Genomic DNA, 26293 nt, shown 5'->3' with positions numbered 1-26293 from the left:
TGAGGCAGGAGAATGACTTGAACCCGGGAGGTGGAGATTGCAGCGAGCCAAGATCGTACCACTACACTCCAGCCTGGCCACAGAGCAAGACTCCCATCCCCAAAAAATTATCGTGTTTACTCCTGTCAGGACTCCAGAGATAGGTGGGCAGCTAGACGAGAGATAGCTCTCTGTGCCATGGGGCATCCAAACAAGTGTGCAGTGCTCATAAGGCTAGAGGTCACCCAGAAGGGATCCCAACCCTGGTCTGCGGATGGGGTAGAGACCCATAGAGGGCAGCGACCTGCCCCTGCTCTGTCCACAATGTTCAGGACGAGAATCAGACTTCCACTGGGTTTTGTCCTTAGCCCTTGGTCTGAGTCCTGGTTTTTATTTCAGACCTGCTTTGGGTTCCTAGAGGGTCCTGCACACTCAGGCCCCTGGAAAGCCTCTTTTTAGCCCTGTCGTATCCCTGAACAAGGCTTCTGGGTGCCCCAGGCTTGGCCCCCACTCTGATTTTCACTGCTTACACCTTCCTGGGGATTCGCCAATTCTTCAAGAAACCCATGGAGGCAGTGCGCAGAGGCTCACACCCGTAATCCCAGTGCTTGGAGACTAAGGCAGGAGGATCACTTGAGCCCAGGAGTTTAAGGCTGCGGGGAGCCATGCTTGCACCACTGCACTCCCGCCTGGGCAACAGACCAACTGCATCTGAAAATGAAAGAGGCTGGGCGTGGTGGCTCACGCCTGTAATCTCAGAACTTTGTGGGGCCAAGGCAGGTGGATCATGAGGTCAGGAGTTTGAGACCAGCCTGACCAATATGGTGAAACCCCATCTCTACTAAAAATACAAAAAGTTAGCTGGATGTGGTGGCATGTGTCTGTAGTCCCAGCTGCTCAGGAGGCTGAGGCAGGAGAATTGCTTGAACCTGGTAGGCGGAGGTTGCAGTGAGCCGAGATCGAGCACTCCAGCCTGGGCGACAGAGCAAGACTCTGTCTCAAAAAAAAAAAAAAAGAAAGAAACCCATGGAGACACCCTTTGGTGCCACCATGCACTGGGCCAGGGCCCAGGGAACTCCCAGGCTGGGGGAGACATAGGCAGGCACACACTCTACCCCACCCCCTGGGTCAGTGCTAAGCTGGAAGAAAGGATGGGGAGGTCGAAGGACCTCAAGTGGTAAGAGGATGGGAACGCTTTTGGAGGAGGGAACTTTGTAGATGAGCCTTGAGGGCTGCTATTATCCCCAATTCATTTTTTTTTTTTTTTTTGAGACAAGAGACTTGCTCTGTCGCCCAGGCTGGAGTGCAGTGGTGTGATCTTGGTTCACTGCACCCTCCTTCTCCCAGGTTCAAGCGATTCTCCTACCTCAGCCTCTTGAGTAGCTGGAATTACAGGCGTGTGTCACCATGCCTGGCTAATTTTTGTATTTTTAGTAGAGATGGGGTTTCACCATGTTGGCCAGGCGGGTCTCGAACTCCTGGCCTCAAGTGGTTCACCCATTTGGCCTCCCAAAATACTGGGATTATAGGCGTGAGCCACTGTGCCTGGCCTATGCGCACTTTTCACATGAGCAAAGAGGCCCTGAGGGTGCAGTGACCATCCTGAGGTCACACAGTGAGGGGGCAGCACAACTGGGAGGGGGACGCAGGTTTATTTAACCTTGGGGGCCCTCCCTACCCACTGGGCCACACATTCTTGCCATGGAAGGTCAAAGCCTTCCCCTGGGAGAGGGGAGAGGAAGGGAGACAGAGCTAGGCAGCTTCTCCTCCTACCCCAGCCTCCTCCTCCATCCATCCTCCACCTGCTGCCTCCCCCATCTCCCAGCCCCTTCCCAGGTCACCCTTCTCCCTTGCCACCCACTCTGGCCCCTTCTATCCTTTCCTCCCCACAGCTTTGCCCTCTACCCTTCAACCTCTTACTCTAGCAAATAAGGGTGTCCCTTCATCTGAGAAGAATGAGGTTAAGACTCTTGCTGGCCCTGCTAGGGGACACAATTAGTGATTGGGGAAGGTAGAGGATAGGAACAGAGGCCAAAGGACAGGGGACAGACTGAACAATGGAAGATGCTGCCCACCAGAAGGAGGGGGCCGGGGGGTTGGGGTGCATGTGCTAGCCCCAGCCAGCTTCGTTCTGCCCGGCTAGCCCTTCCCCCAGAGCTGGCCCAGCTGCCGGCCTCACGTAACCAGAGCCTGCCTGTTGCATCAGAGGCGGGCAGGAGACCGCGGGTAAACAGATCAGCTCTCGGGGGGCCCCGGGCTCCCCAGCCACCTCCATACTCCCCGAGCCTTGTTCTGCACTGTGGAGTGGAGGCAGAAGCCCCCAGCTTGGCCCAGGCCCCTGTGTGTCCTCGGAACACCTGAGTGTGTGGCACTGGGCAATGGATGGGACAGGAGGGACCCATGATGACACAGTGTGAACACTAGTTTTCATGTCCAAAGAGAAAGCTGTGCCCAGACCAGAAGTCCACAGTGCCCATGTCACAGGTGGGTAAACTGAGGTGTCGAGAGAGACATGAGCCTCCCAGGCACCCTGTTCCCTGTCTCAGTGTCCGCCACATCGGCATCTGCCACATGCATTCCCCTGATTTTGGGAGACCAGCCCCTCTCGTCTCTGGAGGAGGGGACACCTGGCAGCTTTGCAGCACCCCTGCTCTTCATCCCCTGCCTGCTCTTCATCCCCTGCCTGCTCTTCTGGCTTCACCTTCCCCATCTCCTGGGCCAGAGAACGTTCTGTGCTCTTCCTCTGCACATTTGCAAGTGCTGTTCCCTCTTGAAAAAGCCCTTCTCGGGTCTGATGCAGTGGCTCACATCTGTAATCTCAGCACCTTGGGAGGCCGAAGCGGAAAGATCTCTTAAGCCCAGGAGTTTGGGACCAGCCCGGGTAACATAGCAAGACCTCTCTAAAAAAAACAAAAAACAGAATTATCTCGGGGTGTCCCTGTAGTCCCAGCTGCTGGGAAGGCTGAGTTGGGAGGATTGCTTGAGCCTAGGAGGTCGAGGCTACAGTAAGCTATGATCATGCCACTGCACTCCAGTCTGGGCAAAAAAGTGAGATCCTGTCTTGAAGGAAAAAACAAGAAAAGCCGTTCTCCTAGTGGCAAACTCCTATACATACTTGAAAGCCCTGCACAGGCTGGGCACGGTGGCTCACGCCTGTAAGCCCAGCACTTTGGGATGCCAAGGCAGGCAGATCACAAGTTCAGGAGTTCGAGAACAGCCTGGCCAATATGGTGAAACCCTCTCCCTACTAAAAATACAAAAATTAGCCGGGTGTGGTGGCATGCACCTGTAGTCTCAGCTACTCAGGAGGCTGAGGCAGAAGAATCGCTTGAACCTGGGAGGCGGAGGTTGCAGTGAGCCTAGATTGTGCCACTGCACTCCAGCCTGGGTGACAGAGCGAGACTCCATCTCAAAAAAAAAAAAAAAAAGCCCAACACAAATGCCCCCTCTTCTGAGAAACCCTGACTCCTCTGGCACAGTCCTTGTCCCCCGTTCTGGACCCCCAGGGCTAGAGGAGTGCATGGAGCCCCTGCCTGCCCCAGAGGGGAGGCTTCTCCAGAAGTGCCCATCCCAGAGCCATCTTCGTCCTGCAATTCTTTTCACACGGATGCATTCACCAACCCCCCTCTGATCTTCCTCTGGGTCTGGCCTGTGCTGGGATCCCAGGGGAAGGGGTGGATTTAGAGGTCTGGGCTGGGGTCCAATCGTGGAAGGCCCCTCACAGCTGACCTTCAAAGTTTAGAAAACAGCCTCTAGCAAGGAGAGGGAAGGATGGGGGCGTGGTTGGTGGAAGCAGTGTGGTGGTCTTGGGATGGTGGAGAGGTGGACGGAGCGGGGTCGAGGGACTAGAAGCAGCGGAGGGTCTGTCACTCCCTGTGGGGACACATGGGGACATATGTCTGGCCCTGGGAGGCACAGCTGAGGCCACACAGGCGACCCCAGAGCCCCGTCCTGTAGTCCCTCCATTCCGCTGAGTGCGAAGGTCAGCGTTGCCTGCGAGAAGGGCTTGATTCCTCCGGCCGACAGGGGCCGGGAACGGAGTCTTATTTCACGCAGGATGGAATTAATCCAGGCAAGTTGGGGCGAGTTAGGAACAGGTTTCGAGTTAGGGTTAGGATCACAGTAGGGTCAAGGGTCGGCAGTAAGATCAAGGGCGCCCAGTGAGGCCGGGGAAAGCCTAGCCAGTCTGATCCAGCCCCCCTCTCTCCGTCCGGCTTCTTCCTTATCCGCGTCCCCACCTCTGGCGCCCCAGCATCCTTTCACGTCTGAGTCCCAGACCTCTGAACTCCCGGAGAGGGGCCGCGCCCACGTGCCCGCCCATCGCCGCCTCCAGGGTGACGCCCTCTATGCAAATAATCCCGCCCCACCCAATCAGCTCTCGGGGGCGGGGCCGTCCCGCTCCCAAGGCACCTGCGGCCGCGGGCTGCTGATCTTCGCGCAGCCGCCGCGGGTCCGTGCGCCCAGCGCCCCAGGGCCCAGGCCGAGCAGGTGCGTGTCGTGTCGGGTTGAGACTCCTGCGGTGTCCTCTGAGCGGCTTTTGCGGGCTGGGTAGGTTCTGGAGGTCCGGATGTGCTGCTGGGCGTCCCAGCGTGGGGTGTGTGTCTAAAGGGGTGTGTGTCATGGGGTTGTGAGTCCCGGAGATTGTAGTAGGAGGGGGTTGTGTCTCCAAGGAGTGTGTGTTTGAAGAGTGTGGGTTTGGAGGTTGTGTGTCCAAGGGCTCTGAGTCTAAGGTTTGGTGTGAGTTGGGAAGTGGAGAGTTAGTTGTGTGTCCAAAATCATGACGTTGTGAGCCCTGTTATGTATCTGTGAGCGCTATGCTGTGACATGCGATGCCCCTCTCCCCTGGTGCGCATCCCTTTGGCATTATCGAGTCTCCTGGTGCACAACCAGACACTGGAAGCTGCTGTGGGTGTACGCTCGTTCGTCATGGCAGGATGGTAGGCACAAAGCCTTGGAATTGGGGAGCAACAGCTGCCTGGGCGAACCTTCCTCCCTCTGCCCCAATGACTGTATCTGGGACTTGGGTACAGGAACAAGAATTGCAGCCCTCTGTGGTTGTTAGCACGACAAGGTGGTGGCAGCATTACTTTCATGATGGCAGCCCTCCCTCCCTATCTCTTCTGGGGTCCAGGGCTGCAGATATGGGTGACCTGGGTCCCTGGCCACCTTAACTCCAAGTTGCAGACCCATTTAGTCAGAAATAGCTGGCTGGGTGTGGTGGCTCATGCCTGTAATCCCAGCACTTTGGGAGGCTGAGGCAGGGGGATCACTTGAGCCCAGGAGTTTGAGACTAGCCTGGGCAATATAGCAAGAACCCCCTCTCTAAAAAAAAAAAATTTGAGACAGGGTCTCACTCTGTCACCCAGGCTGGAGTACAGTGGCAATCTTGGCTCACTGCAACCTCCACCTCCCAGGCTCAAGTGATTCTCCTGCCTCAGCCTCCCCAGTAGCTGAGATTACAGGCACACGCTACTACCACCCGGCTAATTTTTGTACTTTTAGTAGTGATGGGGTTTCACCATGTTCACCAGGCTGGTCTTGAACTCCTGACCTCAAATGATCCACCCACCTCAACCTCCCAAAATGCTGGGATTACAGGCATGAGCCACCACACCCAGACTTAAAAAAAAATTTTTTTTTGAGTTGGAATTTTTGTTCTTGTGGCCCAGGCTGGAATGCAATGGTGTAATATTGGCTCACCGCAACCTCCACCTCCCAAGTTCAAGTGATTCTCCTACCTCAGCCTCCTGAGTAGCTGGGAATATAGGCATGCCACCACGCCTGGCTAATCGTTTGTATTTTTAATAGAGACAGGGTTTCTCCATGTTGGTCAGGCTAGTCTCAAACTCCCAACCTCAGGTGATCTGCCCTCCTTGACCTCCCCCAAAAAATTTTTTTTTGAGACAGAGTCTCACTCTGTCACCCAGGCTGGAGTGCGGTGGCACATTTCGATTTACCGCAACCTCCGCCTCCCAGACTCAAGTGACTGATTCTCTGCCTCATTCTCCAGAGTAGCTGGGACTTCCAGGGTGTGCCACCATGATCGACCCATTTTTGCATTTTTTTTGTAGAGACAGAGTTTCACCATGTTGGCCGGGCCAGTCTCATTCAATGTGCCCGCCTCAGCCTCCCAAAGTCATGGGATTACAGGAGTGAGGCACTTCGCCTGGCCAAAAAGATTTTCTTTTAATTCGGCAGGCGTGGTGGCTCATGGGTATAGTCCCAGCTACTCGGGAGGCTGAGGCAGGAGGATCACTTGATCCCAGGAGTTTGAGTCTGCAGTGAGCTGTGACCCGGCTACTGCCCTCCAGCCTAGGTGACAGAGTGAGATCCTGTCTCTAAAAAGAGAAAAGAAAAGAAACAAAAAATAATCAAGTCCTCAGGCTAGCCTGGCCAAGAATCATCCCTGGGGAAGGGCAGGGCCCCTGGACCTTGGGCATTTGGGACAAGAACTCCCAGACTCTTGGAGGGAAGGAGACTGGATACAAAAAAGTATTTTGACTTTGCAGGACCAGTGTGTGAGGACTGATTTCCAGAGGTCAAAGGGGCTTTCTAAAAAGGCAGCCTTGTTCCCTCACACCCCCTGATGGGGGGAAGCTTGGTCTCCAGCAAACAGAATTTCAGGACATGTAGTATCTTGGGGTGTCGCCTTAGAGAGCAGGAAGCTGGTTTGCAGGAGGGAAGGCTGAGGGCAGGTAATGAGACTAGACCTCTCAGAAAAAGGATGGAGCTCAAGGCCATGCCTCAGTGTTCCCCCTCCCAAAAGAACACGGGCCAGGGATGAGGCACCCAGCTTCCTCTCCCTCCTCTCTGTGTGACCCCCAGCAGGTGGCTGCCCTTCTCTGAGCTTTGCGGCCGCTCCCGTGAACAAGTTGAACCCAGTCTTGCTTGCTCATCCCAATGAATAATTTATTTGGTTAAACTGTGACCCAACCAGGTGGACATCTGGAAAATGCAAATTAAGAAGAGAAGGGGAATTAAAAACATTTGTTCACCCCAAACTTGGATGCAATGAGTGTAGACATGTTGGGTGTCTGGCCTTATGGAAGAGGTCTGGGTATTTTTTCTTTCTTGCTTTTTTTTTTTTTTGAGATGGCATCTTGCTCTGTTGCCTAGGCTAGAGTAAAGTGGGGTGATCTCGGTTCACTGCAACGTCCACGTCCTGGGCTCAAGCGATCCTCCTGCCTCAGCCTCCTGGGGAGCTAGGAATACATGTTCACACCAGCACTCCCAGCTCTTTTTTTTTTTTTTTGAAAGAGTCTCGGGCCAGGCACGGTGGCTCACGCCTGTAATCCCAACACTTTGGGAGGCCGAGGCGGGTGGATCATGAGGTCAAGAGATCGAGACCATCCTGGTCAACATGGTGAAACCCGGTCTCTACTAAAAATACAAAAAACTAGCTGGGCATGGTGGCACGTGCCTGTAAGTCCCAGCTACTCAGGAGGCTGAGGCAGGAGAATCGCCTGAGCCCAGGAGGCAGAGGTTGCGGTGAGCCGAGATCGCGCCATTGCACTCCAGCCTGGGTAACAAGAGCAAAACTCCGTCTCAAAAAAAAAAAAAAAAAAAAAGAGAAAGAAACAGAGTCTCACTCTGTTGCCCAGCCTGAAGTGCAGTGTCACAATCTCGGCTCACTGCAACTTCCGCCTTCTGGGTTCAAGCGATTCTCCTGCCTTAGCCTCTTGAGTAGCTGGGATTACAGGTACCCACCACCACTCCTGGCTAATTTTTGTATTTTTAGTAGAGATGGGTTTTTACCATGTTGGCCAGGTTGGTCTCGAACTCCTGACCTCTGGTGATCCACTCGCCTCGGCCTCCCAAAGTGCTGGGATTACCTGCATGAGCACCACTCCTAGCCTGTGCCCAGCTAATTTTAAAAACGGTTTTCATAAAGATGGGGTCTTCTACAGCCTGATCAACATGGTGAAATCCCAACTCAGTAAAAAATAAAAATAATGAAGATGGGATTTTCCCATGTTGCTCAGGCTGATCTTGAATTCCTAGTCTCAAGCAATCCACCCACCTCATCTTCCCAAAGTTCTAGGATTATAGGCATGAGCCACAGCCCCTGGCCTGCTTTTATTTATTTATTTTTTTATAGAGACAAGGTCTCCCTATGTTGCCAGGCTGGTCTCGAACTCCTGTACTAAAGCAATCCACCCATCTCAGCCTCTCATAGTGCTCGGATTAGAGGTGTGAGCCACCATGCCTTGCCCTTCTAGAAGATTCGAGGCACAGAGTCATTTGGAGACAGATGTCTTTCTTTTCTTGAATGTTGCAATCATGTCTCACTTTGACCTTGAACTCCTGGGCTCAAGTGATCCTCTCACCTCAGTCTCCAGAGTAGCTGGGATTGTAGGAAGGTGCCACCATGCCTGGCTTTTTAAAAAATTTTTTAGTAGAGATGAGGTCTCCCTCTGTTGCCCAGGCTGGTCTTGAACTCCTAGGCTCAAACGGCCTTCCCCCTTTGGCCTCCAAAAGTGCTGGGATTACAGGCATGAGGCATCACGCCCAGCCAGATGTCATGTTCCTGAGATGATTTAGAATGTGTGTGGGATCCCTTTTGGGGTCAGGGAACTCGCCCCAGTCCAGCCTGTGAATCCCCATGGGGTGCGTGAGGAAATTAAATCCCATTTCTCAGCCCCCAAAGGGCCTCTCTGGGGCTGCATCTCGGGGACCTGTGTGGTTACCCTGACACCCTGGGGCCCAGGATCGAGTTTCTTGGACCCTGTGACAGTGATTCTGGGCCGGACAAGCCCAGGTCCACTTTCCGGCCTCAGTGGGGGTGGTGAGATTGAGGTGCCACGGGATGGCCCTGGGGATCTGGGGGTCTCACCATGTGGCTCTGGAAGAAGCCTGCCCACTCCTGTGTAAAACAGGGCAACGGCCTCTGCCTCCCTGGGCTGTCTGGGGGTCGGGCAGGCCTTGTTTGTTTGAGACAGAGTTTCGCTCTTGTTGCCCGGGTTGTAGTGCGGTGGTGGGATTCGGCTCACTGCAACCCCCACCTTCCGGTTTCAAGTGATTCTCCTGCCTCAGCCTTTCTAGTAGCTGGGACTTTAGGCGCCTGCCACCACCCCCGGCTAATTTTGTATTTTTAGTAGAGACAGGGTTTCACCATGTTGGCCAGGCTGGTCTCAAACTCCTGACCTTGTGATCTGCCTGCCTGGCTTCCTAGTGTGTGGGGATTACAGGCGTGAGCCACCGAGCCCAGCCCAGGCAGGTCTTATATATAAATGAGGTGGGGTATGGGCCCCGGCAGACAGTAGGCGCTCCATAACAGAAGGTCCCATCTGGACTGTGACCATGCGGAGGTGTCTGTGAGCCCCATCCAGGCCCCTTCCTCTCCGCCCCCTGCCAGGTGCTGTTCCAGGCCCAGGTTCACCCAAGGTCAAGGTGGGGCCTGGGGAGGGGAGAATTGGAGGTGGATTGTAATAGTCATGGCTGCCGTGGACATGGGCCTGCCTTGCCCACTGTCCCAGTGTACAGCCTACCTGGTCCAAGCCCTACCATCCCTAGCTGGATACCAGCCTGGCCTCCTGCCCCAACAGGCCTTCTCCCCATGGCAGCCACAGGGTCTTCCGAAAATCCTGAATCAGACCACAGTCCTCCCCTCCTCACACACCTTTCATGGCTCCCTATTGCTCTATGGTCCACATTCTCTCTGTCTCCCAATATCTCTCTGACCTTCTCTGACTCTGGCCACCCCTTGCTCACTCCACCCCTGCCACATGGAGCTTGCCTGCTCCTGGAGCCCACCTGTCCATCAGTCCTGCCTCGGGGCCTTTGCACCTGCCATTGTGTCCACCAGGCAAGCTGGCTCCCACCTCTCTGAGACACCTCAGAGACCGGGTCTCACTCTGTCACCCAGGCTGGAGTGCAATGGCGCAATCTCGGCTCACTGCAACCTCCACCTCCTGGGTTCAAGCAATTCTCATACCTCAGCCTCCTGAGTAGCTGGGACTACAGGGGTGGCGCCCCTTCATGTCACCACCCTATGCCTGATGTCCTGTCCTCCTCGAGACCACCCCTCTTCAGAGAGGCCCTCCTGGACCCTCTGTCCAAAGCAGCTCTCTCCCCGCCACCCTCCAGTCCCTCCCCCTGTTGAATTTCTTCTCCAAAGGCCTTTTTCCCAGATACAGTTATGTGGCCACTGTTGCCTCCTCAATCAGACTGGTTGATGGGGGAGGCCTGGCTTTGTCTACCCCCTGCTCCTGCCCGGCACCTGATGGGCTCCCAGACATTTCTGTGGGAAGATATTGGGGGCTGGCAATGTCCTAAAACCCCATCTCGGGGTCCCTGCTGGCTGCATCTTGGGGCTGCCAGGCTGTGCACAGAGTCCCTTTTGCCCAGCGCTGACAGATGTGCTAATTTCCCAAGCAGGGAGGCTGGGGCGTCTGGGGACAAATTTCTAAGGCCCCACAGGGAGAACTTTCTCTGGAACAAAGAGAGGAAAACCTTGGGCTGTCCCTGTAGCCGCTAGTGTGGCTGAGGGGACATAACCGGGGGCCTTAGAGAGCCTTGGACTCCAACCCCCATGGGGACAGTGGAATCAAATTCAGAGCGTGGGGCCTCTCTTGGCTCCAAGTGCTGGGCGACCTCTGCCTCCCGGGTTCAAGTGATTCTCCTGCCTCAGCCTCCTGAGTAGCTGGGATTACAGATGTGCACCATCATGCCAGGCTAATTTTTGTCTTTTTAGTAGAGACGGGGTTTCACCATGTTGGCCAGGCTGGTCTCGAACTCCTGACCTTGTGATCCTCCCACCTTGGCCTCCCAAAGTGCTGGGATTACAGGCGTGAGCCACCGCGCCCAGGCTGGAACAGGCCTTCTCGGCAGGTGAGGGTGCCTGTGCCAGGCCAGGTTTGCTGCTGTGGATGGTCGTCTGGATGTGGTTCTCTCTCACACTGGGCAGTGGGACCTTCAGAGGGTCTGTTTCTTGGCCTGAGAGGAGCGTCAGTGCCGTCCACTTGGCCGTTTTGCTGTGAAGGTTGTTTAGAGCAGTGGCCACAAACTGGCAGCGTATGGGCCGGATGGGGCCTTAAGTTTGTCGTGTGAGCCATGAGGTGTTTCAGTGGGAAGTGAACAAGTAGGCCGGGCGTGGTGGCTCACGCCTGTAATCCCAGCACTTTGGGAGGCCGAGGTGGGTAGATTGCTTGAGCTCAGGAGTTTGAGACCAGCCTGGGCAACCTAGTGAGACCCTGTCTTTACAAAAAGTAAAATGTCAAAAAATCAAAAAATTAGCCACGTGGAGGGGCGGGGCGCCTGCAGTCCCAGCTACTCCAGAAGCTGAGGCACGAGACTGGCTTGAACCCTGTAGGCAGAGGTTGCAGTGAGCCAAGATCGTGCCATTGCACTCCAGTCTGGTGACAGAGCAAGACCCTGTCTAAAAAAAAAAAAAGAAGAAAAGAAAGAAAAACAAGTCGGAGCAAGTTAGCAGTGTTTCTTCCGTTTGCTCATTGATTCAAGGATAGGTGACTGAGGGCCTTCCACGCACTAGACGCTAGGGAGCCAGCAGGGCGAGAGGCTCATCACAGAAAGCAATAAAGAAACACGCAGCAGGCCGGGCGCCGTGGCTCACCCCTGTAATCCCAGCACTTTGGGAAACCAAGGTGGGTGGGTCACAAGGTCAGGAGTTCAAGACCAGCCTGGCCAAGATGGTGAAACCCCCGTCTCTACTAAAAATACAAAAATCAGCTGAGCATAGTGGCGGGCGCCTGTAATCCCAGCTACTCAGGAGGCTGAGGCAGGAGAATCACTTGAACCCAGGAGGCGGAGGTTGCAGTGAGCTGAGATGACACCATTGTGCTCCAGCCTGGGCAACAAGAGTGAAACTCCATCTAAAAAAAAAGAAAGAAAGAAAAGAAAAGGAAAAGAAACACACACTAAAAAATCTGATAGGGCTGGGTGCTGCAGAAAGAGCTGAGTTTGGCCAGGCATGGTAGCTTACACCTATAATCCCAGCACTATGGGAGACCGAGGCAGGAGGATCACTTGAGGCCAAGAGTTCAAGACCAGCCTGGGCAACATTGGGAGACCCCGGCTCTACAAAAAAGTATAACAATTAGCCAGGAGTGGCATCTTGCGCCTGTAATCCCAGCTACTCCAGAGACAGGTGGGAGGATTGCTTGAGCCCAGGAGGTCCAGGCTGCAGTGAGCCGAAACCACGCCACAGCCCTCCATCCTGGGTGAAGGAATGAGACCCTGCCTCAAAAAATTAAAATTGGCCGGGCATGGGCTCATGCCTGTAATCTCAGCACTTTGGGAGGCTGAGGTGGGTGGATAACAAGGTCAAGATATCGAGACCAGCCTGGCCAACATGGTGAAACCCCTTCTCTACTAAAAATACAAAAATTAGCTAGGCATGGTGGTGCGCGCCTGTAGCCCCAGTTACTTGGGAGGCTGAGGCAGGAGAATCGCCTGAACCCGGGAGGTAGAGGATGCGGTGAGCCGAGCTCACGCCACTGCACTCCAGCCTGGCGACAGAGCAAGATGCCACCTCAAAAAATAAATAAATAAACACAAAATTAAAATAAATATTAAAGCAGATTGGTGCCTCCAGAAAGAGCGTTTTCTGCAGGTCTTTAGAGGACACAGAGACACTCCTGGACTTGGGCAAACCTAGAAGGGTGTCCCAGAGTCTGGCACAGCCTGGGGAAAGGGAGAGTCATGGGCAAATGGGGGGTGAGCTTGGGGCTGCTGTTGCAGATGGCCCCAAAGGGGCATGAGGTGGACTGGGAGTCTGCTGGTAGATGACACCTTTTCTTTCTTTTTTTCTTTTGAGACAGAGTCTCACTGTCACCCAGGCTGGAGTGCAGCTGTGTGAGCCGGATTCAAGGGATTCTCCTTCAACCTCCTGAGTAGCTGGGATTACAGGCACCTGCCACCACGCCTGGCTAAATTTTTTTGTATTTTTAGTAGAGATGGGGATTCACTATGTTGGTCAGACTAGTATCAAACTCCTGACCTCATGATCCACCTGCCTCAGCCTCCCAAAGTGTTGGGATTACAGGCATGAGCCATCCCACCGGCCAGATGACACCTTTTCAAGTGAGGGGAAAGGTGGGTAGGTGGGGAGTTTGCAGGGACCCCTTGTACAAACAGGAAACCAAGGCTCAGAAAGCATCTCGCAGTGGGAAGTGGTGGGGTTAGGATTTGAATCCTGGACTGATGGGGCCACAGCCCCCGCCCTGCCTCTCTGTGCATGACCAAAGTGAAATCCTGGAGCAGAGGGGGGTGGGGGGTCCCAAAGGGGGTCCCCTGGACTCCTCATCCTGCCTTCAAACAGGAGCTGTCCCTCCCTGGAGCAGGCCCAGGAAGAGGTTGGAAGGTCCGAGGGCTCCCCACTGGGCCTCAGTTTCCCCATGGACGCCAAAGGGACCTCCATGGGGCCTTCTCCAGCTGGAACAGTCTAAGATTTCTGGATTTACATACTACCCATTCAAATCTATGCCCGCAGCCTGCGTTTCACCCTTAGTGGTTGGAGACCCCCCTGCCTCAGGAAGGAAGCCAGGCCTGTGAGGTGGTTCACACCTGTAAGCCCAGAACTTTGGGAGGCTGAGGCAGGAGAATAGCTTGAGGCCAGAAGTCAAGACCAGCCAGTGTGACAAAGTGAAACCCCGTCTCTACAAAAACAAAAAGCTGAGCATAGTTCAGGTAAAAATTGGGTATGCCTCTGTTGCCCCAGCTACTGGGGAGGCTGAGGAGGGAGGATTGCTTAAGCCCAGGAGTTGGAGGCTGCAGCGAGCTATGATGGCACCACTGCACTCCAGCCTGGGCAACAGAACGAGACACCATCTCAAAAAATAATAATAATTAAAAAGAACCCAGCCAGATATGGTGGCCTGTAATCCCAGCACTTTGGGAGGCTGAGGTAGGCAGATCACATGAGGCCAGGAGTTCAAGACCAGCCTGGCCAACATGGTGAAACCCCGCCTCTACTAAAAATACAAAATTAGCCAGGCATGGTGGCACATGCCTGTAATTTCAGCTACTGGGGAGGCTGAGGCACGAGAATCGCTTGAACCCGGGAGGCAGAGGTTGTAGTGAGCTGAGATTATGGCACTGCACTCCAGCCATAGTGGACATCTTGACAGAGCAAGACCCTGTCCTCACAAAAAAACAAAAGAGAAGAAAGCCAGGGTGTGGGTGATATCACTGCAGTGATGGGGGGGCCCTACCTGTGTGATGGGCACCAGCCTAGGTTGGGGGAAGTTATATATGTTTGGAAGAGTTTGCATGTGTCTGGCGGGGGGGGGGAGGGCTCCACCTTATTCAGGGGGAAGGGGGGTCTCCACCGTATTTGGGGGACAGCCACGTGTTTAGGAAGATCTGTGTGTCTTGGGGGAGTCTGTGCGTTTGGCAGATAGGCATGTGCTGGGGCATCTGGGTGTGTCTGAGTGTTTTGGGGAGTCTTTATGTAGAGGGACTAGGGTGTGTTTTGGGGATATGTGTGTTGTGTTTGGAGAGGTGTGTGGGTTGGGGGGTTTGGTGTATTGTGAATTGCATGTACTCTGGGAACTTTCTCAGGAGGAATCCTTGTGTATTTGGGGGATCTGTTACGTTTCGGGCACCTGTGGGTTTTGTGCGCCTCTGCCTATGTTTGGGGGGTCTCCGTGTGTGGGGAATATTTCTTTCTACCTTCCATTATGCCCATACAAGGATGGAGTGGCCCCAACCCCATCCTCCCCTGTCCCCCAGTACCCTGCCAGGGACTTCTTGGGGCCGTCACTCTGAGCTGGGTTTCCCCAGGATGGAGAGGTGACCCCAAGGCCTTCTGAGGGGCATCAGGGCCCAGCGACCACAAATGCTCCCTGCATCTATAAAGTACCTTACTGTGAAGCCCCTCCTCTCCGTTCAGCCAGGTGGCCCCTGCTGCCCCCCACTTTCTGAGGGAGGAAACTGAGTTCCAGAGAAGCTAGGCAACATGCGATCACTGCTGGAGCCCACCCTTTCCTATAAGTCCCCGAGGGCAGGTGCGGGGATCCAGGGACCGCTGTGAACTGAGCCAGGCCGCCAGGTCACCTACGTGCCCCCGACCTGGGCACCACCTCCCCAGGGCCCAGGGCTCTGCCTGGGGAGGGAGGGTCGCCTGCAGCTGGGGTCGGAGCTGCTGGAGCCCCCAGGAGAGGGGAGGGAGGGGTCCTGGCTTTCCAAGGGGCTCTTCCTGTGGCCCATAATGAGGTACTTGGGGAACAGGTGATGAAACCACAGCCTGGGTTGCGTGAGGCGGGGCCGCAGGCCTGATTGGCTGCAGGGCCCGGGAGCAGCGCCCCTCCCCGCTTCACCGCCTCCCGTGGGCCCTCCCCTCCCCCCAGCCCACCCCACCTGCCTCTCACTTCTCCTTTCCCGGCCTGGGTTCCTCCGCCAAACAGTGGCCTTCCTGCGGGCTCAGGGGTCTGGCGGAGTGATCGGTTCATCCCCCCCGGTAAAGTCCCGCTGGGGTGCCAAGAAAGGGAACTTGACTTGTTCCTGATCTTTTCTCTTAAACTCCTGCTGCAAAGCCTGTGAGGTTAGGATCCTGTGACCCATTTTACCGCGGAGGAAGCGGGGAGCTGATGACAGTGTTTCAAGGTGGTCTTGCAGGACGCTCAGGGCCCCCAGTTCCGAGGACCAGCCCTTCTTCCTTTTGGCTTCCCAGAAGCCAGAAAAAACGCCCCGCGCGCGGTGGCTCAAGCCTGTAATCCCAGCACTTTGCGAGGCGGAGGTGGGCGGATCGCTTGAGGTCAGGGGTTCGAGACCAGCCTGGCCAACTTGCCGAAACCCCGTCTCTACCAAAAATATAAAAAATTAGCCGGGTGTGGTGGTGCGCGCCTGTAATCCCAGCTACTCGGTAGTGTGAGGCAGGAGACTTGCTAAAACCCGGGAAGCAGCGGTTGCAGCAAGCCGAGATCTCCCCACTGCACTCCAGCGTGGGTGACAGAGCAAGAGATCCCCTCTCCTCACCTGCTCTCCAGGTGGCGGAAGAAGGATTCTCACCCCCAATTAACAGGGTATAAAACTGAGTTCTCCCACGTAGAGGCCAGAGGGGAAGGGTCAGTGGGAGGGATTCCTTTTGGCACCCCATCTCCATTACTAGGGGGCCAAGAGACCTTGCCAGGCTGGAGAGATGATAGTCTATGGCTTGAAGGACTTCGAGTTAATGTTTGTTGATTGACTTGGTGACCACGGATACTGCCAGAAAGTTTCTGATGCCTCTGCCCTCTGAGCTCTTTTGTCCTCCCAGTTCCCCCTGGCCCCCGACATCGCTCAGGCCTGGGACCAGCAGGCTCCTCTTGTATCCCAGGCCACCAGCCATCCTGCCCCTTTGGTCACCAAAGGAGCAGTCTACTTCTGCCCAGGTGTCACCCCCGTCTCCATTCAAACTCCGTATTTCCCACCGGTGCAGCCTCTTCCTGTCACCTCATACCAACCTGAAGAGACACTGCTCCCCACGGCAGCCATAAGCAGCAGGGAGCTTTTTTATTTTTAGAGACAGGGTCTCACTCTGTCACCCAGGCTGGAATGCAGTGGCCCACTCGCAGCTCACTGCAGCCTCCACCTCCTGGGCTCAAGTGATCCTCCTGCCTCAGCCTCCAAGTAGCTGGGACTACAGGCAGGTACCACTATGACCTGCTAGATTTAAAAAAAATTTTTTTTGTCAGTGTACTTTATTTAAAAATATAAAATAATTTTTTTTTTAGAGTGGTTTATGCCTGTAATCCCAGCACTTCGGGAGGCCAAGGCGGGTGGATTACCTGAGGCCAGGAGTTCAGGCTGGCCAACATGGTGAAACCCTGTCTTTACTAAAAATGCAAAAATTAGCCAGGCACAGTGGTGGGTGCCTGTAATCCCAGCTACTCGAGAGACCGAGACAGGAGAATCACTTGAATCCATGAGGTGGAGGTTTCAGTGAGCTGAGATCGCACAACTGCACTCCAGTCTGGGTGACAGAGCGAGACTCCGTCTCAAAAGAAAAAAGAAAGAAATTTTCCTTTTGAAACAAATCATACAAAGAAAAATGCACAGATCACTAGAGTTGAGCTCAACACATTTGCACATACTGAATACATCTGTGCACCCAAAACCTTGGACCCAGGAACAGGACATGGCCAGTCCCTGGGACTTCCGCCTTGGGGCACTGCCTAATCACAGCCTCTGCCCAGGTGACCGCTGTGCTGTCTGATGTCCGTCAGCATCAGTGAGGGTTTTTTTTATTTGGTTGGTTTCTTTTAAATTTTTTTGTTGTTGTTGTTTTATTTTTATTATTATTATTATTTTGAGACGGAGTTTCACTCTTGTTACCCAGGCTGGAGTGCAATGGCGCGATCTCGGCTCACCGCAACCTCTGCCTCCTGGGTTCAGGCAATTCTCCTGCCTCAGCCTCCTGAGTAGCTGGGATTACAGGCACGCACCACCGTGCCCAGCTAATTTTTTGTATTTTTAGTAGAGATGGGGTTTCACCATGTTGACCAGGATGGTCTCGATCTGTTGACCTCATGATCCACCTGCCTCGGCCTCCCAAAGTGCTGGGATTACAGGCTTGAGCCACCGCGCCCTGCCTGTTTTTTTTTTTTTTTAACATGGAGTCTCATTCTGTCACCTAGGCTGGAGTGCAGTGGTGCGATCTTTGCTCACTGCAACCTTCACCTCCTGGGTTCAAGCAATTCTCCTGTCTCAGCCTCCCAAGGAGCTGGGATTACAGGTGTGCCACCACGCTTGGCTTATTTTTGTATTTTTAGTAGAGATGGGGTTTTGCCATGTTGGCCAGGCTGATCTCAAACTCCTGACCTCAAGTGATCCTCCTACCTTGGCCTCCCAAAGTGCTGGGATTACAGGCATGAGTCACCGTGCCCCACCTCATCAGTGAGTTTTGATTGTTCTGAAACTTCATATAAATAAGATCACTCAGTGCGTCTGCTCGGTGGAGTCCAGGATCGTCGAATTAGCCAGTGGTCTCTGAGATTCATCCACGTGGTTTTGTGGAGTGAGAGTGCAGCCCTTTTCTGTACTGTCTGTAATTGATCATGGAGCCGATGAGAATGTGTTGACTAACTCTCCCATTAAGGGCTTCCAGATTGTTTCCAGTTTGAGGCGATGATGCTGCAGAAAACATTCTTGGCTGTGTCCTCGGGTGCAGTTGGACACATTTCTCTTGGGCGAATATTGAACATTGAGGAGCGGGATTGCTGGGTCGCAGGGTGGCCATCTGTTCAGATTTAGTAGGTGTTCAGATTTAGTAGATGTCTGTATTTAATAGATGTCCAAGTGATTATCCCTTTTTGCTCAACCACCAGCCATGCGTGAGAGCTGGAAGTGGAAAAGCTTGCAAGATCATCGCTCCCTGTAACCTTGAACTCCTGGGCTCAAAGACTCCTCCCACCTCAGGCTCCTGCATAGCCAGGATTACAGGTGTGTGCCTCCGCACGCAGCTAACTTTTCCTTTTTTTGTGGACAGGTTCTCACTATATTGCCCAGGCTGGTCTCCAATTTCCAGCCTCAAGCAATCCTCCTGCCTCAGCCTCTCAAGTATCTGGAAGTAGCTGGGAGTAGCCAGGAGTTTGAGACCAGCCTGGGCAACATAGCAAATCCCCGTCTCTACAAAAAACTTTTTAAACTTTGCTGGATGTGGTGGCACGTAGCCATAATCCCAGCTACTCGGGATGCTGAGGCTGGAGGATCGTTTGAGCCCAGGAGTTCAAGGTTACAGTGAGCTATAATTGCACCACTGAACTCCAGCCTGGGCAAGAGAGGAAGACCCCGTCTCAAAAACAAAAACAAAAATGACTTGGGCAGATCCTTTCTATTTCAAAGATCTAAGTTCGTTGAAATAACGTTGCACTTTTCTGTTCTGTGAGATTTGAGAAAATATAAAACCACCTGGCCCTGTTGCCTTAAAACATGTTTTTAAGTCATTATTTTAATTTTGAAATTATTATTATTATTATTTTTGAGATGGGGTCTTGCTCTGTCACCCAGTCTGCAGTGCAGTGGTACAATCTTGGCTCACTGCAAAGTCCGCCTCCCGGGTTCAAGTGATTCTCCTGCCTCAGACTTCCAAGTGACTGGGATTACAAGCGCCAGCCACCACGCCAAGCTAATTTTTGTATTTTTGGTAGAGATGAGGTATCATGGTGTTGACCAGGCTGGTCTTGAACTCCTGACCTCATGATCCGCCCACCTCGGCCTCCCAAAGTGCTGGGATGACAAGTGTGAGCCACCGCGCCCGGCAGAAATTATTATTATTTTTTAGAGACAGAGTCTCCCTCTGTTGCCCAGGCTGGAGTGCAGTGGCTCAAAGCTCACTGCAACCTTGAATTTCATTGCCTTAAAACATTTTTTTCTTTTTAGAGATGGGGTCTTGCTATGTTGCCCAGGCTGGTCTTGAACTGCTGGGTTCAAGCAATCCTCCCTCCTCAGCCTCCCAAAGTGCTGGCATGACAAGTACGAGCCACCATGCCTGGCCCATTTTATTGCCTTTTTAATGGTAGGTACTGAGTCACTTTTCTAATCTTCTATGACTGTGGGTCTACTTAAACTTTCTACATCTTCTGAGGTCAGCTTGGCTCAGTGACGGGCACAGGTTGATGCTTAGTAAATGCTAAGTATGAGGGTGCAACAGAAGGGGCAGGAATGTGCTGGACTCTTAGCTTCAAATGCCCACCTCCCTCTCCTTTTGCTCAGGCTCCCATTCAGCCTCTGCATCTACATCCAACTACATGCCTCCTCCCCCAAGAAGCTCTCCTGGGTTTCTTCTCCTGTTCTTTCTTCCCTTCCCCATTCCTTAGTCAATAGGTCTACCTCTCTACCTCTGCACTGGGCAGATACCACAGCTCTCTGCCTTCTGGCGGGACAAAGCGGGGAGAGTATTTGTGTGCAGAAGACGCCTTCCCCAAACCTCAGCTTCCCCCCTCGTGCCTGGCACATTCAGCCTGTTCCGCCACCTCCCCCAGCAGTTCCGATCACACCAACATCTGGAGAATGGGCCACCAGGGTCTGTCTGCGGCTCCGAGCAGGGATTTGCATGTGACTACAAATATACATGCACACTCTGGGCCTGCCGCCTCCACATTCTTTGCCTGGCCCTTCACACCTGGGGCCGAGACAGGTCAACGCCGGGTGGCTGGATTTGCATGCGCGTGTATTTCTGGGCAGGGTATCAGCTGGGGCAGTCTGAGAGGAAGTTGTTGAGGGAAGCTGTGGGGTTGTGGAGGAGGTCAGTGACATCTCTCTCACCAAACCTTACTGTCCATTCCCGGCCCTGATCCAGAGGGGCTTTTAGCCTGGAGGAGGCAAATCTGGATACATATATAGATACACATATATACCTCCAACACCGTGGAGTCTGAACTGGAGGAGAAGGATGGTGTTGTGAGGGTCCAGAGGAATGGCAGGGAGGACTCCTAGAGGAATGGACTTTTTGAACTGGGTTTTGATGTTTGAATAGGAGTTGGCTTGGTGAAGAAGGGGGAAAGGTCCTTCTAGTCAAAGATATTTATTGAAGAGAGAGAAGCGGGCAAGAGCTTATTTGGGAAGGGGACTTGAATGACAGGCTGGGTGCTGGAACTTTCTCATAAGGGCAGTGGGGAGCCATGGAGGGTGTGTGAGCAGGAGAGGACTGTGCTCAGAGCTGTGTATTGGGTAGATCCCTCAGGGGCTAGAGTGGAGGATGGCTTTGGTTCCAATGTCACTGGGGTTCAGGAGAGTGAAACTCCTGTGTCAGTTCATCTGTAGCTGTCAGGCCTGGCTTGAGAGTTGGTGGAAAGCTTGCTGGTTTCTGGAGGACTACAGTGCCCTGGAGAACAGTGACTTAGCCTCGACCTCCCAGAGTGCTGGGATTACAGGTGTGAGCTACTGCACCTGGCCCGCTGTGGGCCTTCTGAGCTGCAGGAGAGCTGTGGATGTTGGTCTAAGAGTGATGTGGAGCTATGATGTCATTCAAGTCCCCTTCCCAAATGAGCTCTTGCCTGCTTCTCTCTCTTCAATAAATATCTCTGACTAGAAGGACCTTTTCCCCTTCTTCACCAAGCCAACTCCTATTCAAACATCAAAACCCAGTTCAAAAAGTCCATTCCTCTAGGAGTCCTCCCTGCCATTCCTCTGGACCCTCACAATCACCATCCACTCTCCTGAACAAGGTACAGGCCTAGCACAGAGGGGGCCCTACCCCAAGTCTCTGTTCAGACGAACGCAGCTCTTGCCTCCTCTCCAGCCGCCCATCACCTCCACCCCGGCATCCAACAGACCTGCTCCGCATGGAAGACATGAGCTGAGTCTTTTTTTTTTTTTTTTTTCACTCTGTTGCCAGGCTGGAGTACAGTGGTGCGATCTCAGCTCACTGCAACCTCTTCCTCCCAGGTTCAAGTGATTCTCCTGCCTCAGCCTCCCGAGTAGCTGGGACTACAGGTGCATGCCACCACGCCCAGCGAAGTTTTGTATTTTCAGTAGACAGGGTTTTACCATATTGGCCAGGATGATCTCTATCTTTTGACCTTGTGATCCACCTGCCTTGGCCTCCCAAAGTCCTGGGACTGTAGACGTGAGCCACTGCACCCAGCCGAGCTGAGTCTTAAAATAATAAACCAAACCCCATCTCTTCTTTGCTTAAAACCTTCTCATAGTGGCTCACGTCTGTAATCCCAGCACTTTGGGAGGCTGAGGCTAGCGGATCCCTTGAGGCCAGGAGTTTAAGACCAGCCTGGCCAACGTGGCAAAACCCTGTCTCTACTAAAAATACAAAAATTAGCCAGATGTGGCAGTGCACGCCTGCAATCTCAGCTACTTGGGAGGCTGAGGCAGGAGAATCGCTTGAATCCAGAAGGTGAAGATCGTACCGCTGTACTCCAGCCTGGGTGACAGAGCAAGACTGTCTCAAAAAATAAAATATGCTCTCAAAGCTCCACATCATTCTTAGACCAACATCCACAGCTCTCCTGCAGCTCAGAAGGCCCACAGCGGGCCAGGTGCAGTAGCTCACACCTGTAATCCCAGCACTCTGGGAGGTCGAGGCAGGAAGATCACTTGAAGCCAAGAGTTTGAGACCAACCTAGACAGCACAGTGAGACTCCATCTCTACAAAAAGAAAAGAAAAATTGGCAGGGTGTGGTGGCATGCATCTGTAGTCCCAGCTATTCAGGAGGCTGAAGTGGGAGAATTACTTGAGCGTGGGAGGTCAAGGCTGCAGTGAGCTGAGATTGCACCACCGCACTCCAGCCTGGGCAACAGAGCGAGACCCTGTCTCAAAAACATAAATAAATGTGACCAGGCGCAGTGGCTCATGCCTGTAATCTCGGCACTTCGGGAGGCTGAGGTGGGCAAATCACTTGAGGCCAGGAGTTTGAGACCAGCCTGGCCAATGTGGTGAAACCCTGTCTCTACTAAAAATACAAAAATTAGCCATGTGTGGTGGCGTATGCTGGCAATGGCAGCTATTCGAGAGTCTAAGGTGGGAGAATCACTTGAACCCGGGAGGGGGAGGTTGCAGTGAACCGAGATCGTGCCACTGTACTTCAGCCTGGGTGACAGAGTAAGACTGTATCTCAAATAATAATAATAAATTAATTTAATTAAATTAAAAGAACGAAACCCAAATAAAAGAGGCCTAGAGTGGCCCAACTTCTGTGGTCTCACCCCCTCCCTCCCTCACACCTCATAGTGGCTTCTTGTCCCTCCCCAGGGCCCTTGCACCTGCTGTTCCTTCTGCCTGGAACTCACTTCCTGTCTCAGCTCTCAGGTCTCTCACAGAGAGAGACTTCCCAGCTCTCCCCTGTCACCTGACCTCTGCCCTAACCCTGGTGTCTGTGTCTAAAATAGGGCCAGACAGAGTGAGAGGGGGCTCCAGTCAGGTCTTCCATGCTTAAGAGACTCAGGCCCAAGCCCCAGCCCTGCTGCTGCTCTCATGGGACCCTGGGCGTCAGGGGCATTTCCGGAGTCATCTTGGCACTGGGACCTCCGGACCAAGGCCCCCCTCTAACCCCTAGGGACCCATCAGGGTGGGGGCAACACATCCCAGCCGTGGGAACAGGCCTGATTCCGGCTGGGGATTAAAATTAGCCCCGAAGGTTAAATTTAGCAAGGCAAGCCAGAGCTGAGGGGCTGGGACCCGCAGCCTGGGCTCTGCATAGTGGTGAGGGCTCAGATACCCAGCCCAGAGAGGGAAGAGGGCGTGGCTAGGGTCACACAGCACACCATATATGCCAGCTGAGGGGCTGGGACCCGCAGCTTGGGCTCTGCATAGTGGTGAGGGCTCAGATACCCAGCCCAGAGAGGGAAGAGGGCGTGGCTAGGGTCACACAGCACACCATATATGCCAGCTGAGGTGTCTGACACTTCTGGGCCCGGATAACAGAGGGTCTTGCCCGGACCGCTTGGGCGGAAGCCTGGGAAGCCCCTGTGGCCACTCCCAGAGAACGACCTGGATTTCTTTTTTCTTTTTCTTTTTTTTTTTTTTGAGATGGAGTCTCGCCAGGCTGGAGTGCAGTGGCGCGATCTCTTTTGTCACTTCAACCTCTGCCTCCTGGGTCCAAGCGTTTCTCCTGCCTCAGCCTCCCAAGTAGCTGGGATTACAGGTGCCCACTACCATGCCTGGCTAATTTTTGTAGTTTTAGTAAAGATGGGGTTTCACCATGTTAGCCAGGCTGGTCTTGAACGCCTGACCTCATGATCCACTCACCTTGGCCTCCCAAAGTGTTGGGATTACAGGCGTGAACCACTGTGCCCAGCTAATATCTTTTTCTTTTTCTTTTCTTTTTTTTTTTTTTTTTTGAAATGGAGTTTCACTTTTGTCGCCCAGACTAGATTACAATGGTGTGATCTCGGCTCACTGCAAGCTCCACTCACCGCAACCTCCACCTCCTGGGTTCAAATGATTTTTCACAGCCCCCCGAGTAGCTGAGATTATAGGCCTGCACCACCACAGCTGGCTAATTTTGTGTTTTTAGTAGAGAGGTTTCTCCATGTTGGTCAGGCTGGTCTCAAACTCCAGATATCAGGTGATCCGCCTACCTCAGCCTCCCAAAGTGAGCCACTGCAACTGGCTTTTTTTTTTTTGAGATAGAGTCTTGCTATTTCACCCAGGCTGGAGTGCAGCAGCACCTCTGCCTCAGCTTCCTGAGTGGCTGGGATTACTGGCATACCCCATGACACCTGGTTAACTTTTGCATTTTTAATAGAGACGTGGTGGGCTGGCACAGTGGCTCACGCCTGTAATCCCAGCACCTTGGGAGGCTGAGGCGGATGGATCACCTGAGGTCAGGAGTTCAAGACCAGCTTGACCTACCTGGTGAAACCCTGTCTCTACTAAAAATACAAAATTAGCCGGCATAGTGGTGGGTACCCATAATCCCAGCTACTCGGGAGGCTGAGGCAGGAGAATCGCTTGAATCTGAGAGGCAGAAGTTGCAGTGAGCTGAGATCGCACCACTGCACTCTAACCTGGGCAACAAGAGCAAAACTCCGTCTCAAAAAAAAAAGAGAGAGAGAGAGATGGGGTTTCAGCATGTTGGCCAGGCTGGTCTCAAACTCCTGACCTCAAGTGATCTGCCCACCTGGACCTCCCAAAGTTCTGGGATTACAGGCATGAGCCACCGTGCCCAGCCTGATCCCTGATCTGGATTTCTTGAGAACTGATTGCCACACCTGATGGTGGGTGCTCAGTATTTCATACCAGCCCATTCACAGAACAGTAAACTGAGGCTGGGGGAGAGGGCTTCTGTGCTGAGGGCCACCCTGAGGGTCAGAGGAAAGGCCTGGCCGGAGCGCAGGTCCATGTGACCCTGGAGAGGCCCCTCGCCTGAAGCCTCAGTTACCTGTGACGTGGCAAAGGCTGGGAGAGAGAGGGTGTGGTCACACAGTTGGCAGAGTGGGGATGTCCCCTGGGGTCTCAGGGGACATCTGTATTGTGGGCCAGCTGCTGTAGGACAGGCCACGTGATTCTGTTGTTCCCAGGAACCTGGCCTGGGGGTCGCTGGGGAAGGCCTAGACCCCAACATAGTCTAGCAGTCTCCTCCTTCTGGGACCCCCAGCAGGGTGATCTCACATTTCCTCGAGGGGGTACAGGGTTTCTCCCAAGTCACCAAGTGGATGCCAAGTTCACACCCTGGCCCGAGGGCTCCGAGCTGGAGGCCTTTCCAGAGTGCCTGAGTCCTCCTGGAAAGTGGGATGGCATTGCTATTATTATTATTTTTTTAAGACAGGGTGGGCCGGGCGCAGTGGCTCACGCCTGTAATCCCAGCACTTTGGGAGGCCGAGGCGGGTGGATCACCGGAGGTCAGGTGTTCACGACCAGCCTGACCAACATGGAGAAACCCCATGTTTACTAAAAATACAAAATTAGCCATGTGTGGTGGCACATGTCTGTAATCCCAGCCCCTCAGGAGGCTGAGGCAGGAGAATCGCTTGAACCCTGGAGGCGGAGGTTGTGGTGAGCTGAGATCATGCCACTGCACTCCAGCCTGGGCAACAAGAGCAAGATTCCACCTCAAAAAAAAAAAAAGATAAGGTCTCACTCTGTTGCCCAGGCTGGAGTGCAGTGGCAAGATCATAGTTCACTGCAGCCTCAACCTCCCCAGCTCAAGTGATCCTCCCACTTCAGCCTCTGGAATAGCTGGGACTACAGATGTGTGCCACCATGCCTGGCTGATTTTTGTATTTTTTGTAGGCCTAGGAGCCTTCAACATGTTGCCCAAGCTGGCCTCAAACTCCTGGGCTCAAGCGATCCTCCTACCACAGCCTCCCAAAATGCTAGGGATCACAGGTGTGAGCCACCGTGCCCAGTTTGCTCTAAACACGTTTATTGAGCCTCTACTGCATCCTCAGGCTGGCCGGGGGCGGGGTCTGCGACTGACCCAGCCTGGCTTGATCTTCCCCATCACCTTTCCCTCAGTGGCTGGCAGCGGCACGCAGAGGACACGGGGGAGGCTGGGCACCCCTCCCCACTCTCCGACCACTCACTCCGTCCTCTCCCCGTTCTTCCCTAGACCAAGCTTTCTCCACTCAGCCTGGGACCATGGGGAGGAAAAAAATTCAGATCTCCCGCATCCTGGACCAAAGGAATCGGCAGGTGAGTTCCCCGGTGCAGCAGTGGCTGGGAAAGACATTCCCAACAGGGGCACCCTTGACAGGGCGCGGGCCTCAGCAATTGAACTGCAGGAGAATGAGGAGGCATGGCAGGTGCCATGAATGTCAGGTGTTTCCGATGCAGCATTTCTTGTTTATCCTTCTTCCCTCCCTGCCTCCCTTCCTCTTTCCCTCGTTTCTCCCTCCCTCCCTCCCTCCCTCCCTCCCTCTCTCTCTCTCTCTCTCTCTCTCTCTCACTCTCTCGACAGAGTCTTGCTCTGTTGCCAGG

General features: G+C 53.7%; 1 protein-coding gene across 5 annotated transcripts in view; it reads left to right on the top strand.

The window, feature by feature from the left end:
• Positions 1-26293, top strand: part of MEF2B (myocyte enhancer factor 2B) — a 36895-nt gene that overhangs the window by 6314 nt on the left and 4288 nt on the right. Inside the window, exons 1-3 of one of the 5 annotated variants that reach the window (XM_078358855.1) lie at positions 4408-4467; positions 18246-18360; positions 25926-26008. In XM_078358855.1, coding sequence (XP_078214981.1) covers positions 25955-26008 — 54 coding nt within the window. In that variant the 5' untranslated portion in view covers positions 4408-4467; positions 18246-18360; positions 25926-25954. Of the gene's footprint in view, positions 1-4382; positions 4528-18245; positions 18361-25925; positions 26009-26293 lie in introns of those variants that run through there. The other 4 variants (XM_078358854.1, NM_001205200.1, XM_078358852.1 and 1 more) reach the window with 4 other exon arrangements.

The sequence above is a fragment of the Callithrix jacchus genome, chromosome 22, assembly GCF_049354715.1.
Source record: "Callithrix jacchus isolate 240 chromosome 22, calJac240_pri, whole genome shotgun sequence".
In the NCBI taxonomy this organism is placed as follows: Eukaryota; Metazoa; Chordata; class Mammalia; order Primates; family Cebidae; genus Callithrix; species Callithrix jacchus.
This window is presented reverse-complemented; position numbering and strand designations above follow the sequence as displayed.